We start from the raw sequence: 16,648 nt of genomic DNA on the forward strand, positions 1-16,648 counted from the left end.
TGAGAAAAACAAGAAATGGGGAAAGGATTCCCTATTAATAAATGGTGCTGGGAAAATTGGCTAGCCATAAGTAGAAAGCTGAAACTGGATCCTTTCCTTACTCCTCATACGAAAATTAATTCAAGATGGATTAGAGACTTAAATGTTAGACCTAATACCATAAAAACCCTAGAAGAAAACCTAGGTAATACCATTCAGGACATAGGTGTGGGCAAGGACTTCATGTCTAAAACACCAAAAGCAATGGCAACAAAAGCCAAAATTGACAAATGGAATCTAAAGAGCTTCTGCACAGCAAAAGAAACTACCATTAGAGTGAACAGGCAGCCTACAGAATGGGAGAAAATGTTTGCAATCTACTCATCTGACAAAGGGCTAATACCCAGAACCTATAAAGAACTCAAACAAATTGACAAGAAAAAAACAACCCCATCAAAAAGTGGGCAAAGGATATGAACAGACATTTCTCAAAAGAAGACATGCATACAGCCAACAGACACATGAAAAAATGCTTGTCATCACTGGCCATCAGAGAAATGCAAATCAAAACTACAATGAGATACCATCTCACACCAGTTAGAATGGCAATCATTAAAAAGTCAGGAAATAACAGGTGCTGGAGAGGATGTGGAGAAACAGGAACACTTTTACACTACTGGCGGGACTGTAAACTAGTTCAACCATTATGGAAAACAGTATGGCGATTCCTCAAGGATCTAAAACTAGATGTACCATATGACCCAGCCATCCCATTACTGGGTATATACCCAAAGGATTATAAATCATGCTGCTATAAAGACACACGCACACGTATGTTCATTACGGAACTATTCACAATAGCAAAGACTTGGAATCAACCCAAATGTCCATCAGTGACAGACTGGATTAAGAAAATGTGGCACATATACACCATGGAATACTATGCAGCCATAAAAAAAGGATGAGTTTGTGTCCTTTGTAGGGACATAGATGAAGCTGGAAACCATCATTCTGAGCAAACTATTGCAAGAACAGAAAACCAAACACCGCATGTTCTCACTCATAGGTGGGAACTGAACAATGAGATCACTTGGACTCGGGAAGGGGACCATCACACACCGGGGCCTATCATGGGGAGGGGGGAGGGAGGAGGGATTGCATTGGGAGTTATACCTGATGTAAATGATGAGTTGATGGGTGCTGACGAGTTGATGGGTGCAGCACACCAACATGGCACAAGTATACATATGCAACAAACCTGCATGTTGTGCACATGTACCCTAGTACTTAAAGTATAATAATAATTAAAAAAAAAAAAAGAACACTGAATTAAAAAAAAAAAAACCAACATTGTTTTCATACTGTATACTAAATACTCCATGAACCTGGAAATTCTAGAAACTCAATTTTTCGAAGTTGAACAGTAGGTGCTCGTCCAACTTGATGAATCTGTTATTTCCTTATAGAATCTAAATTCAAATCCTACAGTTTTTATGTAAGGTATTTGGAATGCTGCTGGGCAAATTGCTGAAACAATGTGAATAAACAGGGTAATATAAAAAAAATCCTAGGCTAGGTGTGGTGGCGCACACCTATAATCCCAGAACTTTGGGAGGCTGGAGTAGGAGGATCACTTGAGCTCAGGAGACAACCTGGGCAACACAGTGAAACCCTGTCTCAACACACACACACAAAATACAAAAAATTAGCTGGGCATGGTGGTGCACAGCTGTAGTCCCAGCTACTTGGGAGGCTGACATAGGAGGATTGCTTGAGCCTGGGAGGTCGAGGTTGCAGTGAGCCAAAACTGCACCACTGCACTCCAGCCTGGGTGACAGAGTGAGATCCTGTCACAAAATATATACATATACATTCATTCAATATAAAGTCCTCTTCATGGTTACCACCACCATCATTTGGTTGTTCTGGTTTAGGCAGTATTCTGCCTGAAACCCACCTCAAAAACTCCTTCTGTCTCTTTCTAATCACTTCATTTAGCCATCACCTCCGCATACATATGATTTCCTGTTCTGTTTTGCAACAATTACAAAGAATTCAGGTGTTTTTGAACAAGAGACAACCTGTATCAGTTAGGAAACAGCCTAAATGTCTATCAATCAGACATTAAATAAATTGTGCTAAAACCACATAATGAAATATTTTACAGCCATAAAGAATGATGTTGTGATATTTATTCTTGTTAGCATAGAAAAATGTCCACTACATTAAAATATATATAGAATGATCCCATTCATATATAGCTGTACAAGCCACACGAAAAAAACCCTTAACATATATTTTGAAATAGTTATACTTATACAGAGGAGTAACAGGTAATTTTTCATCATGCATTTATGTGACTGTTTTGAACAGTATGCATTTGTTTACTTCTCTAATAAGGAAATCATCAAGACCATTTTCATTTAAAAAGACATGGGGAACTCTAAAAAGTTACGAACTAGTGGGCCAGAACTATACTGTGTCCTAAATCCTTTCCCATTCTGAAACTCTACACAATAATTAAGAAAATATTTACTCTAGGGTCTTATTCCTCATGATTTAAAAAGAACTTTTTCAAGATTTATTCTTTCTCTAAACCTTTTGAGGATACTAAAATACAAGAAGTGTGGTATTTCTCATTCACACGATTTCTTAGGAGTACAGAGAAGGGATGGAGAGAATAAAAGGATGATAAAACCCCAGGTGAGACTAAACCTTTTTCAGGTTTCAGGACTCCCAAAGATCATCAGAGCAAATGTCCAAATTTAAGTCTTAGAGCTAGAAACGGGGACATGTCTTTTTTTTTTTTTTTTTCTTTTTCTTTTAATTATACTTTAAGTTCTAGGGAACGTGTGCACAATGTGCAGGTTTGTTACATATGTATACATGTGCCATGTTGGTGTGCTGCACCCATTAACTCATCATTTACATTAGGTATATCTCTTAATACTATCCCTCCCCCCTCCCCCTTTCCCTCACCCACCGATAGGCCCCGGTGTGTCATGTTCCCCATCCTGTGTCCAAGTGTTCTCATTGTTCAGTTCCCACCTATGAGTGAGAACCAACCCAAATGTCCATCAATGACAGACTGGATTAAGAAAATGTGGCACATATACACCATGGAATGCTATGCAGCCAGAAAAAACAATGAGTTCAAGTCCTTTGTAGGGACATGGATGAAGCTGGAAACCATCATTCTGAGCAAACTGTCACAAGGACAGAAAACCAGACACCGCATGTTCTCAGTCATAGGGGACACGTTCTTAAAGATCTATGGGTATATCATTCTATGGACAACAAAGATTACTATTCCTGGTTTGTAACTGCAGGAGAGAAGTAAAGGCAAACGTAAGTTAGATTTACATTAAACTGTCGAATAGAATATATTACCTAAGCTTTACTCATCACATTTTTAAAAAGTGCTTTTAAAAGCATATTCAAATATTCAATTAGGGTTTCAACTCTTATAGGCTATATATGGTAAAAACATAACAACAATTAAATAATTACCTCTCCTATGAAGACTACTATCACACAGTCCAACTTCTCTTCAGGATACAGATTATCAATAAGGGAATGAAGAGTTTCTATGAGGTAAGATTTAACTTCTCTTTTCACTGTAGGAATGCCCATGACTATGGAAACTGAAAAAAAAAATCGTAATTATATTAAAGAATTGTACAAGGACAATACAGAAAAACACTTCTATTTCAAAAGTATTATACCCTCTCAAATGGATAGGAATAATTGATGGATCAAAATATATTAAGTTTCAGAAAGAAAAATAAAGAATACAAGGGCATACCTGTAATGACTGTAATTCATTTTCACATGGCTTAATCATAAGAAAAAAAGAACTGATAAAAATGAAAGACATTAAACCTCACACTAAAAATGAATGGCTGTAAAGTATAAACAGCAAACTGTATTATACAACTAAAACTTAAAAATACTAAACATATCTTAAAAATTAACGTCTTATCTATCGACTTCAAGCATAAGACATGCCAAGAAGAGCATAACATCAATTCTGTGGTTGTTCTTGCCAACAATGCATAACCTCAACTTAACCATAAAGGAACATCAGAGAAATCCAAACTGGGGCAATGCTCCACAAAATAACAGTACTCTTTAAAGTGTTATGGTCATGAAAGACAGAATAATGAACTGTCTCCGATTAGAAAAGACTTAGGAACCATGACAATTAAGTGAAATATACGATCTTGAGTTGGATCCTGGAAGAGAAAAATAACAACAATGAAACACATGACAAAATTGGAATAAGAGCTAAGGTTAGCTAACAGTGTAGCATCGACGTTAACTTCCTGGCTTTTGATCACTGTACTATGGTCATGTAGGGACACTGGGTAAAGGCATATGAAAACTTTCTGACCGGGCACAGTGGCTCATGCCTATAATCCCAGCAGTTTGGGAGGCAGAGGTGGTGGACTACTTGAGCTCAGGAGTTTCAGACCAGCCTGGCCAACATGGTGAAACCCAGTCTCTACCAAAAATACAAAAATTATCTGGGCATGGGGGCGTGCACCTATAATCCCAGCTACTTGGGAGGCGGAGGCATAAGAATCGCCTGGGAGGCAGAGGATGCAGTGAGCTGAGATTGTGCCCTTGCACTGCAGCCTGGGTGACAAAGTAAGATTCCAATTCAAAAAAAAAGAAAAGAAAACTTTGTGTACTATTTGTGCAACATTTTTAAAGTCTAAAATTACAGTCAATGTTCCTATAATGCTTGTTTTCAACACAAATTTGTTTCTACATGATTAACATATTAGGGAAAAATTGGGGCATAACACGTGAAGTTCACATTAGCTTACGTGCAGTTTGTCTTCTGAAACCAACACCAGGTCAGCAACAGAAAATTGTACCCAGCTGAACTGAGTTCAGAAAATTGAACCGAACCGTGTAGAAATACTGCATACAAAATGCACACACCTCAAAATACCTACCAGCTGTCTCAGTTCACCACAGCTATCAACCACACCCATCCACACTGGTTGTTGCAACCTCCCATCAGATTTCAAATAATCTACCTCACAGCCCTTCACAATAACTTACAAGCTGCAACCTTCAGCAACCCACTTTAACAAGCAAATCTCAGGGCTTTTTCAAGATAGAGTGCCACATCTATGTATTTCTCAATCATTTACCCTGTGAAAAAATGTGCCACCATTATTATTAGGTTCTTATCCTTTTTTATGTGTAACTGACGAAGTTTTTTGAGTGTTGTGATCCTAACCCCCTTGCTCTCATTTTTTTGCACCATTTTCATACCACAGGGATTTTTTAGGAACATACTGCATTATAGAGGTATTTCAAAGTAAGTTTTTAAAAATTATGCCTTAAAGTCTTAGTATACTAAGTATGTATCAATAGAGAAGTATTTTGAATATGTTAAAAACAACTTAGTCTTAATCATGCAACAATTTTTTGGAGATACTAAAAAATATTTATAATTCACAGAATTCTAAGGCCAGCAGCTGGGTGCAGTGGCTCACGCCTGTAATCTCATCACTTTGGGAGACCAAAGCGGGTAGATCACGAGGTCAGGAGATCGAGACCATCCTGGCTAACACGGTGAAACCCTGTCTCTACTAAAAATACAAAAAGTTAGCCAGGCACGGTAGCAGGCGCCTGTAGTCCCAGCTATTCAGGAGGCTGAGGCAGGAGAATAGCTTGAATCCAGGAGGTGGAGGTTGCAGTGAGCCAAGATCGCGCCACTGCACTCCAGCCTGGGCGACACAGTGAGACTCCATCTCAAAAACAAACAAACAAAAAGAATTCTAATGCCAGAAGGAAGCGTAAAGACCATGGATCTACCACCATGATTCTTGAGGTAAGAATACTAAGATGCGAAAGGTTTAAGGGACTGCCCCAAGGTCTCATGCCACATCCCTCTATTCCATTTTAGGTAAGAAGAGTTCTCAAGCACTCAAAAAGATATTTGCTCTACAAGACTCCGTCCCCCACCTCCAAAAAAAGATATTTGCTCTATTTGTTTTGCACATATTTACTGCAAGGCATTTTTCTAGGTGTTAGGCATACAATGGTAAATAACACAGATAAGGTCCCTGCCCTCATGGAACGCACATTCTAGAAAGGGGAAAAAGATTTAAAATAGATGTGTCTTACAGGATGATATATATAGGCTGATACTGTCAAAGTGATGAATGGGGAGGGGGTATCCCTATAGGTCGTGTGGTCACGGAAGGCCTCTCTGATATCAGCTGAGCTGGTAACCATGAGAAAGAGCTGATGAAGAATACTGCAGAAGAGGAAGCAACAAGGCCCTGAAGACAGAATGATTTTCACATAGTCAAGAAATACCAAGAGCAGGCTGGATCGAAAGCAGAATAAGCCCAGATTGAGAAAATCAGCCAGGGGTCACACTGCATATAACAAAGTTTGTTTTAATGCTGAATGCAAGAGAAAGCCATTGTAAGGTTGTAAGCAGGGGAGTGACATTATCCAATTTGTAATTTTAAGAGATTATCAAATTTCACAAAAAGTAAAAGCACTTTGGGAGATCAGTTAGGAAGTTACTGTATTAACTAAAGGAAAAGATGGTGGTTTAAATGAGGCTGTAGGGTGTTTGAAGAGGTGGAGATGAGTGGATGATGGAGACGCTCACCAATGGGGCTTCAGCTAGCAGACGAGAGAAGGGGAGGGATCAAGGATGACTTGAGTAAGTGGATGGGGCAACTTTCACTCAGAACAACACACTTGAGGAGAGGGCCCCCAATCCAGATTTCTGTTCTGACCAAGTTACTCTTAGATGCCAAAAGACAGGATGAGTTACAATGGAAGCAAAATTACACAGAATAATCTACCTCAGAATTTAAGGCCGGGTGTGGTGGCTGATGCCTTTAATCCCAGCACTTCAGGAGACTGAGGCAGGAGGATCACTTGAGCCCAGCAGTTCGAGACCGGCCTGAGCAACATGGCAAGACCCTGTCTCTACAAAAAATAAAAAACTTAGCTGGGCTTAGTGGCGCATGCCTGTAGTCCTAGCTACTTGGGAGGCTGAGGTGGGAGGATCACTTGAGCCTGGGAGGTGGAGGCTGCAGTGAGCAGTGATCACACCACTGTACTCCAGCCCAGGCGACAGAGCGAGACCCTGTCTCAAAAAAACAAAAAAAAATTACAAGCGTAGCAACTAGGATGAGGAGCATTCTTAGAAAATGCTAACTCATATGGAGTACAAAGACTTCACTTATGATGAAAGCAAAGCCCATGGTGATCCACAGTGTGCAAACAAAAATGGCATAAAGTCACAATGCAAATTCTCTATCCCTACCACACTCTTGGGGATTTTTGGTTTCTGCTTTGCTTTGCTGAAGTTTAGATGGCACGTGATACGGTTTGGCTGTGTCCCTACCCAAATCTCATCTTGAATTCCTACATATTGTGGGAGGGACCTGGTGGGAGTTAATGGAATCATGGGGGCAAATCTTTCCCATACTGTTCTCGTGATAGTGAATAAGTCTTACGAGATCTGATGGTTTTAAAAAGAGGAGTTGCCCTGCACAGGGTTGCTCTCGCTTTGCCTGCTGCCATCCATGTAAGATGTGACTTGCTCCTCCTTGCCTTCCGCCATGATTGTGAGGCTTCCCCAGCCACTTGGAAATACAAGCTCAATTAAACCTCTTTCTTTTGTAAATTGCCCAGTCTCAGGTATGTCTTTTATCAGCAGCATGAAAATAGACTAATACAGTAAACTGGTACCAGTAGAGTGGGGTGCTGCTGAAAAGATACCCGAAAATGTGGAAGCGACTTTGGAACCGGGTAACAGGCAGAGGCTGAACAGTTTGGAGGGCTCAGAAGGCAGGAAAATATAGGAAAGTCTGGAGAGCTCCCTAGAGACTTGTTGAATGGCTGACCAAAATGCTGATAATGATATGGACAATGAAATCTAGACTGAGGTGGTCTCAGATGGAGATGAGGAACTTGTTGGGAACTGGAGTAAAGGTGAGTCTTATTATGTTTTAGCAAAGAGACTGGCAGCATTTTGCCCCTGCCCTAGAGATTTGTGGAACTTTGAACTTGAGAGAGATGATTTATGGTATCTGGTGGAAGAAATTTCTAAGCAGCAAAGCATTCAAGAGGTAACTTGGGTGCTGTTAAAGGCATTCAGTTTTTCTGTTTTTGTTTTTTATTGTTGTTGTTGTTCTTTTGAGACAGAGTTTCACTCTTGTGGCACAGGCTGGAGTGCAATGGCGTGATCTCGGCTCACTGCAACCTCCATCTCCCAGCTTCAAACGATTCTCCTGCCTCAGCCTCCCGAGTAGCTGGGATTACAGGTGCCAGCCACCGTGGCCAGATTTCCTGTGCTGTTTTGTATTTTTAGTAGAGACAGGGTTTCACCACGTTGGTCAGGCTGGTCTCAAACTCCTGACCTCGTGATCCACCCGCCTTGGCCTCCCAAAGTGCTGGGATTACAGGTGTGAGCCACCCCGCCCAGCCAGCATTCAGTTTTAAAAGGGAAAGAGCATAAAAGTTTGGAAAATCTGCAGCCTGACAACGTGATAGAAAAGAAAATCTCATTTTCTGAGGTGAAATTCAAGCCAGTTGCAGAAATTTGCATAAGTAACGAGCAGCTGGATGGTTAAGCTCAATGGGGAAAATGTCTCCAAGGCATGTCAGAGACCTTTGTGGCAACCCCTCCCATCACAGGCCCAGAGATTTAGGAGGGAAAAACGGTTTCCTGGGCCGGGCCCAGGGTCCCTCTGCTGTGTACAGTCTAGGGACTTGGTGACCTGTGTCCCAGCCACTCCGGCCTTGACTAAAAGGGGCCAAGGTACTGCTCAGGCCATGGCTTCAGAGGGTGCAAGCCCCAAGCCTTGGCAGCTTCCGCATGGTGTTGAGCCTGCAGGTGCACAGAAGTCAAGAATTGGGAATTTCCACCTAGATTCCAGAGGATGAATGGATACGCCTGGATGCTCAGGCAGAAGTTTGCTGTAGGCATGGTGCTCTTATGGAGAACCTCTGCTAGCACAGGGCGGAAGGGACATGTGGGGTCAGAGACCCCCTGATAGAGTCCCTATTGGGGCACCACCTAGTGTAGCTGTGAGAAGAGGACCACCGTCCTCCAGACCCCACAATGGTAGATCCACCCATGGCTTTCACCACGTGCCTGGAAAAGCCACACTCAACGCAAGCCCCTGAAAGCAGCCGGGGGGGAGGCTGTACCCCGCAGAGCCACAGAGGCAGAGCTGCCCAAGACCAAGGGAACCCATCTCTTGCATCAGTGTGACCTGGATGTGAGACATGGAGTCAAAGGAAATCATTTTGGAGTGTTAAGATTTGACTGCCCTGCTGGATTTTGGACTTGCACAGGGCCTGTAGCCCCTTTGCTTTGGCCAATTTCTCCCATTTGGAATGGCTGTATTTACCCAATGCTGGTACCCCCAGTGTATCTAGGAAGTAACTAGCTTGTTTTTGATTTTACAGGCTCATGGGTGGAAGGGACTTGCCTCATCTCAGATGAGATGTTGGACTGTGGACTTTTGAGTTAATGCTGAAATGAGTTAATGAAGTTAATGACTTCAGGGAACGGCTGGGAAGGCATGACTGGTTTTGAAATGTGAGGATGTGAGATTTGGGAGGGGTCGGGCGGAATGATATGGTTTGGCTGTGTCCCCAACCCAAATCTCATCTTGAACTCCTATGTGTTGTGGGAGGCACCCGGTGAGAGGTAATTGAATCATGGGGGCAGGTCTTTCCTGTGCTGTTCTCATGACAGTGAATAAGCCTCACGTGATCTGATGGTTATAAAGAGAAGTTTCCTTGCACAAGCTCACTCTCTCTTTGCCTGCTGCCATCCATGTAAGATGTGACTTGCTCCTCCTTGCCTTCTGCCATGATTGTGAGGCCTCCCCAGTCGTGTGGAACTGTAAGTCCAATTAAACCTCTTTCTTTTGTAAATTGCCCAGTCTCAGGTATGTCTTTATCAGCAGTGTGAAAATGGACTAATACAGCGTGTTTAGAGAATAAACCATTTTATCCCTAATACACTATTTTAGAGTTAAAATTTAAATTATTTAGCTTAAACCAGGGTATTCAAAGACTTCAAAAGCACTAAAAATGAAACTTCTAATTTCAGCCCAACCTACAAAATGAGAGTAACCATGCTTATGGTAATGTGCAAAATTACCACCAAAAAAGGGTAGTTTCCTTGGCCTTCTGAGCCCATGGAAGGGCTGCACTTCTTAGTCCCCTTATGGTTGGGGACTGTGGGGCCAAGGGGATATAATTATTAATAGCCCATGAGTCATTGGCATGTGTAATCTGTGGGCTGAGCACTGATAACTGCAGTGTGAAGTCCTTGAGATTGTCTGTTCTCTTTGGCAGAGCAGCCAGAAATATTCAAGATGGCAACTGCTCTGTCAGCCTGGATCCCTGCATGACTGGTCAACCTTGGTGGACATGTACTATGAGCAAAAAAAAAAAAATACACACGTGTTCTCTCAATCACTGAGACTCTGGGGTTGTTAGTTACCACAACATAACCCAGCCTGTCCTATCTGATACCATGTTCTTCTACCATGTACAATCCAGAAAATGTAAGTATTCTACTGAGCTAGAGTTCAGAAGAAATATGTGAGCAAAGTGAAGAATATGGTCATATCATCCTTTTAGGGAGGAGCAAGATGGACCAAGGAAACCAAACAGAAATAGAGCCAACGGGTTCGGCTAGGTACTGGGATCACTGATTTTGTTTTAATTCTGAGTGCAAGAGTTCCATTGATTAACCACCTAGTATTTCCAATTCAAGTAGTAACTGTGCATATATAATACATCTATTACGTACTAGACAGTCTGAAATACAGCCATGAGACAGGTAAGCCCCCTACCTCATGGTATTTATAATTTGACAGAACTATCAACTGTGGTTATTTCATTTGCTTCCACTTTCCTGGGAAGTTTTCCAATTCTAGTTTGTATTTCTTTTAAAGTAAAAAAAGAATTAGGAAAAATCTTGGCATTCTCAACCTTCAGTAACTCAATCTACCTTCAGTTATAACTACATTATGTCCCCTTAAAAATGTTCATTGCTAGCCAAATATTTTTAGCCTATCATGTTTCCTTATGGTTTGACTTTAGTCATTTATTCCTCATTTCTTTCCTTATATCTCATGACAGTATTTTTTTTTTCTTCTACTGCCTCATTGCCCTTTCTCTGCCTCTGTCTTCCTTGTGTTCACCTTCCTCTTTCCCTGGAAATTAACTGGTGGGAAACCTTCAAGTCCCAGTCCTAGGCCCTAGGAGATCTCATCCATTTCTGTGTCTGCAATCACTTACTCCCAAACAATGACTCATAAAATTAAATCTAACTCAGATCTCTCCTTTGAGTCCCAGATCTAAATATCCAACTGCCTACTCCAACATCTCCACTGTGATATCTCAAAATCACCTCCAAATTATCATATCCAAATTTAATTTATAAACTTCTCTTGCAAACCAGTGATGCAAAACAGTGTCTACTATCCCCTATCTCACTGAATGGCCCACCACACATCCAGCCACTCAATCCAGAAACCCTGGGATCATTCCTCACCACTCCTCTACCTCAGTCCACAAATCCAGAACACTATGTCCTCCCTGATACATTCCCGTATGTTCCAAACAACTCTAGGTCCATCTTCTACTTCCCATCTCTACTACTACCACTGCTACCTTGTCCAAGTTGACCGTCTCTCCAGTGGATTACTGAAACAGCCTATCTGGTTTTTCATATCTATTCTTCTTCCCACATCCTCAATCATCCTTCCCATTGCAGCAAATGTGATCTCTGTAAAATTTAAATCTTATCAAGTCATTATAAATAAGTACTGTTGAAAACCCTTCAATGGCTTCCTACTGCTCTTAGGATAGAAACCAAAATCCCATAAATGGTGTAGGAGGCCCTACATGGTGGCCTGGCCTCAACTTACGTCTCTAGCCTCATCTTGTTCCACACACCTCCTCACTCTAAACTTAAACTACAGCGACCTTCTTTCATTCTCTAGAACACTCCACACTCCCTTCCACCACAGGACTTTTGTGGTGCTCTTTCCATCTTCCGGAATATTCTTTTCCATTGCGATGGAGAGAATAACAGTATCCCAAAGATGTCCATGCCATAATTCCTGGAGCCTGTCAATATGTCACCTTACATGGCAAAATGGACTTTGCAGATGTGATGAAAGTTCTTGAGATGGGGTAATTATTCTGGATTACCTAGTGGGCCCAATATAAACACAAGGGTCTTTATGAAAGGAAGGAGGGAGGGTCACAGCAAAAGAAGGAGATGGAACAACAGAATCAAGAGGGTCATGGTCAGAGAGATTTGACGATACTGTACTTTGAAGATGAAGGAAGAGGCCACAAAGTAATGTGGAAAAGGCAAAAAAAATAAATAAAATAAAAAGGATCCTCCCCTAGAGATTCCAGAAGAAACACACCCCTCTTGACAATCTGGTTCTAGGACCTCTGCCTCGCAAACTGTAAGATGAAAAATCTGTGTTGTGGTTTAAACACAGTGATTTTTTGTCAATTTGTTACAGCAGCAGTAGGACACTAACACACCCATCTTCACCAGTAAATGACAGATTCTATCAGCCTGAGGCCAAACATAATTTCTCAGAGTTCCTTAAACTCCCTCATTAGGCCAAAAGTCCTTCTTACACATTCTCAAAGCATCCTTTACACTGGTAATTACAGTTGTAATTATACAGTTGTTTGTATAATTGACTACGTGACTAATACGTGTCTTCTTTACTGGGCTGAAGCTCCACAAGACTCGGAACCACATCTAATTTTGTGTACCAAAGTACCTGGCAAGGTGCCTGGCCCATAGCAATTGCTCGTGGACTTTGATTGCAGCAAATACTCCAAGAATTATCTGTTATCCTCCACCAAGCAGTAGTGCCATTTCGCTAGATAACCCAGTAAAAGTCTTTTCTCAGCTCTCTTGCTCTGCCCTAAATGGGCCCTTCAACCTGAAGACCTGAATGTTTCTTCAACTCAAAGAAATTTACTCCTATAAGCTGGTAATTCCCTCTTTTCACTCTCTTTGTTCACTCCTTCTGAAATTACTACCAGATGAACATTAAAACTTTTGTCTACTTCCATTCTTTATGCGTTTATTGCTGCATTCTGGAAGAAATACGGAGCTCAGTCTTTCTGATCACTAATTTGGTCTTCAGCTACATCTAGCTAAAATTCCGTATCAGTCCCTCAATATGGGATTTTTAAATATAATCATTGAAATCATAAGTACAAAGATTTCTAACAGATCCTTTGATAATGGTCAGTTATTGTGTTATGGGCAAGTTGTCCTCCCTCATTTCTAAAAATATGTTGTTTTATTTTTAAATCATATTCATTCTGTTTGTTCTGCAAACTCAATTTTCTTTAGTATTAAGTCATTCATGGTACTAATTTTCTTAAACGATTCGGCAACCCCTCGTTGCTGAAGTCGCCCTTGAGCCCGTTTGTAGTCTCTGGGTCTGTTTGCCGCAGCCTGCCTTGGCGAATGTAGTGGGAGGATACAGATGTGGTGCTGGGTGGGGCGCCGGCCGTTTTCTGTTCTGGGTGTGAGAATCCCAGCCACTCCCCTGGGGGTCAGCAGCCACCAGCAGCACTGTCCTTCCTCTTCAGCCTTACGATGGCTTAGCTGTTCTAAGTGCTGTTCCCTAATTAATCAGCCTGAACACTGGAAAACAGAATTTTTAGCAAGAAGCTGTTTTTCTTTATCTAAGAAACAGAAGTTCTTTAGGGTCCTGTAACTAAAAATATTAAGAGCTGTTCCCCAAAGATTTAGGGAGGAAAATGTTTAAGGTAGTAAATATGGGTTATTTGCCTATCCGTTTTTTTCTACCAAGCTGTTTTTTCTACCTTTCAAAGATAGTGGCAGCTTTATAAGAATGTTAACTATTAGAAAGCTGGTTGACCAAGATTTTATTATATTTATAATGGATAAAGTCATGTAAACAAATGGGATGGAATACATAGCTTCAAAAGAAAGAGAATGTCACATTTATAAAATAAAAACCTAACAGAGACCTTGGAAGTTTTAAATGACTTTAAAATCACTTCTAATTTCTTTTTATTTGATACCCTTATGAATGAAGAAATAGCCTAAACAAACAAACCCACAATTACTTAAGACATCTTATCCAAATAATGATTATTAAAGGGAGACGTTATATCAGCTTCAAAAATAATTAACAATCAACATTCTAAAACAAACAAACAAAAAAAAACAAAGTACCACACACACCTTGTTAGTCTCTGTATACCTGGCACCTGCAAAATGCCTGGCTTCAATAAATATTTTTTGAATCATTAGAGAAAGGAAAGAAGGGGTTTGTTTCAACGTACTATTTTAAGAGTTTCTACCTCCTTAAGAAGGAAGGTAGTATATCATTTCAACTGATTAATGAAATAGAAAGACAGCAGAACTAAAACAAGATGAATGTAAAAGCTTACATTTATAGATCAGTGAGAAGATGTGATCCCCCCAAAAAGACAGCAAAATACTTACGAATCCCATTGAATCAAAAGTAGACTCAGCTTTTCAAAAACACTAACCCAAAAATGAATTTTGGTATCTATGAAGTAATCGTTTCATCACTTGTTAAAAACTTATAGAAGAACAAAATAATATTCTGCCTTCTACATTTTAAAATCTACGAAGAAAAGATTAACGAAGTCAACACAGCGGAATAAAAAGTATGAGTGGTAAATGGTTCTTGGGCTGGTTTGCTCAAGCCCACTTCCACTCTGTGGAGTGTAGTTTGGTTTCAATAAATTTGTGCTTACGTTGCTTCAAAAAAAAAAAAGAGTGGTAAATAGTTTCTATAAGGAAAATTGAGGAAGTTCTGTTGGCTCTGACAAGAAGAGAAAAACATGCTATATAGTATCTTTTGAATAAATTAGGAAGAAGTAAATCAAAGCATTTCTACTACTGCATAAAAAGTTACACAAAAGTTACTATCTACTTATATCTCTGTACCAAACGTGAGGCAGACATAAGAAAAACCTTTGTGACGTGACCAAAAGAGCTGTTAATTTTGAAATAAGATATCAGGAAAAAATGTCATCTCTCTACTTCCCAAATTTCTAAAACAGAAAAATGACAAAGGTGTCAACATTTGTCTGCCTAGGATGGGGCCTGAACTAGATTTCACACGATCCCTTTCAGCTGTATTCCTTTGATCTACGAAGGAAACGTCCAACTCCTTTCGACATGGAGTTTAGAATGAGACCCAACCTGAGGTGCACAGATAAAGAAAGAACTTTTATTTTTTGACCTCCCAGACTTCTGATGGTGAACATAAGAGTCCAAAACACAATTAACAGCAGTAGTACAACTGCAGTAAGAAACAAAATAAACATACCTCCTGTTCTTCCATTGCCAATCTGCACAGCAGGTTCAAGACTTCCTTCATTTTTCAATAAATGAGGCAAATGATAATAAATACTTGGCACTTGAAGAGATTTTTTGCTTGTTAACTCCTTTAACAGCTTTAGGGTATTACCTGAAACACAGAAGCATAATTAATACACAAGAATTACCTTACAGAAATTGCTGATTTTATAAAACCAGCAGTAAAAATTAATGAGAACTAGAACTAAAGAATTTTCTTTCCTAGTTTCACGCTCTGGTAAATGAGATCTCCGTTTAAGATGAAAAGGACACTTTCAAAGCCAGAGTCTCACAGGTCACGATGTTGATAAAACTCACTGAAGGAAACCAACATGGCCAGCTAGAGAACCATAAGAAGGTGGGATGCTAAGGGCTCACCTATATAATGTGTTAGAACTCAAGTTGGCCAAGCGGACTCTAAATATGCTGTCGGTTTATGAAAATGTAATAAATAATAATAAGTACATTGACTCTCAATCACTTTCATTTTCTTTCTTTCTTTCCCTTTTTTTTTTTTTTTTTTGAGACAGGGTCTTGCTCTGTAGCCCACGCTGGTATCCACTGGCACAATCACGGTTCACTGTCGCCTTGACCTCTCAGGCTCAAGAGGTCCTCCCCACCTCAGCCTCCTGAGTACCTGGGACAGCAGGCACATGCTACCACCATGATTAAAAAAAAAAAAAAAATTTTTTTTTTTTTTTGTAGAGACTGGAGTCTCACTATGTTGCCCAGGCTGGTCTCAAACTCCTGGCTCAAGCAATCCTCCTATCTTGGCCTCCCAAAGTGCTGGCATTACAGGCATGAGCCACCATGCCCAGCCATTCACTTCTTTATGCATTACATGTTATCAAAATTTCACATGGAAGGAATTTTTTTCTGAAAACTTCAAGTAAAATACTATAAACAGCATGACCTGGGAATGTCCAGCACAGATCACAACTTTCAGAGAGTTTCATTTATTTTTCTCACTCCTTGGTAGTATTGGTAGTATAAATAATGTTTTAAAATTTCATGAAATTAGAATTTAACCTCAGAAACAAGGACGTTAGCAGTAGGAATTTGTTACCTCAACTTCATTAAAGATGAGAAGAACCAAAAATTCACAAAAGAAATGCAAATGACTGTCATATGTAAAATTAAAGTTTAATTTCATGAGTGAAGAAACAATTACAAATTATATCAATTTCCACCTATGAAATCAGTAGATTAAATAATAATATTAAATACTGGTGATAACAAGAT

General features: G+C 40.2%; 1 protein-coding gene across 3 annotated transcripts in view; it reads right to left on the minus strand.

Annotated features, from left to right (window-relative positions):
- Nucleotides 1-16,648, minus strand: part of MGAT4A (alpha-1,3-mannosyl-glycoprotein 4-beta-N-acetylglucosaminyltransferase A) — a 128,927-nt gene that overhangs the window by 57,481 nt on the left and 54,798 nt on the right. For all 3 annotated transcript variants that reach the window (XM_033238959.1, XM_033238960.1, XM_033238961.1), the window contains exons 4-5: nt 15,378-15,518; nt 3,490-3,623 (exon numbers count right to left, since the gene is read on the minus strand). In XM_033238959.1, coding sequence (XP_033094850.1) covers nt 3,490-3,623; nt 15,378-15,518 — 275 coding nt within the window. The remainder of the gene's footprint in view (nt 1-3,489; nt 3,624-15,377; nt 15,519-16,648) is intronic.

This window comes from Trachypithecus francoisi, unplaced genomic scaffold (assembly GCF_009764315.1).
Source record: "Trachypithecus francoisi isolate TF-2019V2 unplaced genomic scaffold, Tfra_2.0 Lachesis_group17, whole genome shotgun sequence".
In the NCBI taxonomy this organism is placed as follows: Eukaryota; Metazoa; Chordata; class Mammalia; order Primates; family Cercopithecidae; genus Trachypithecus; species Trachypithecus francoisi.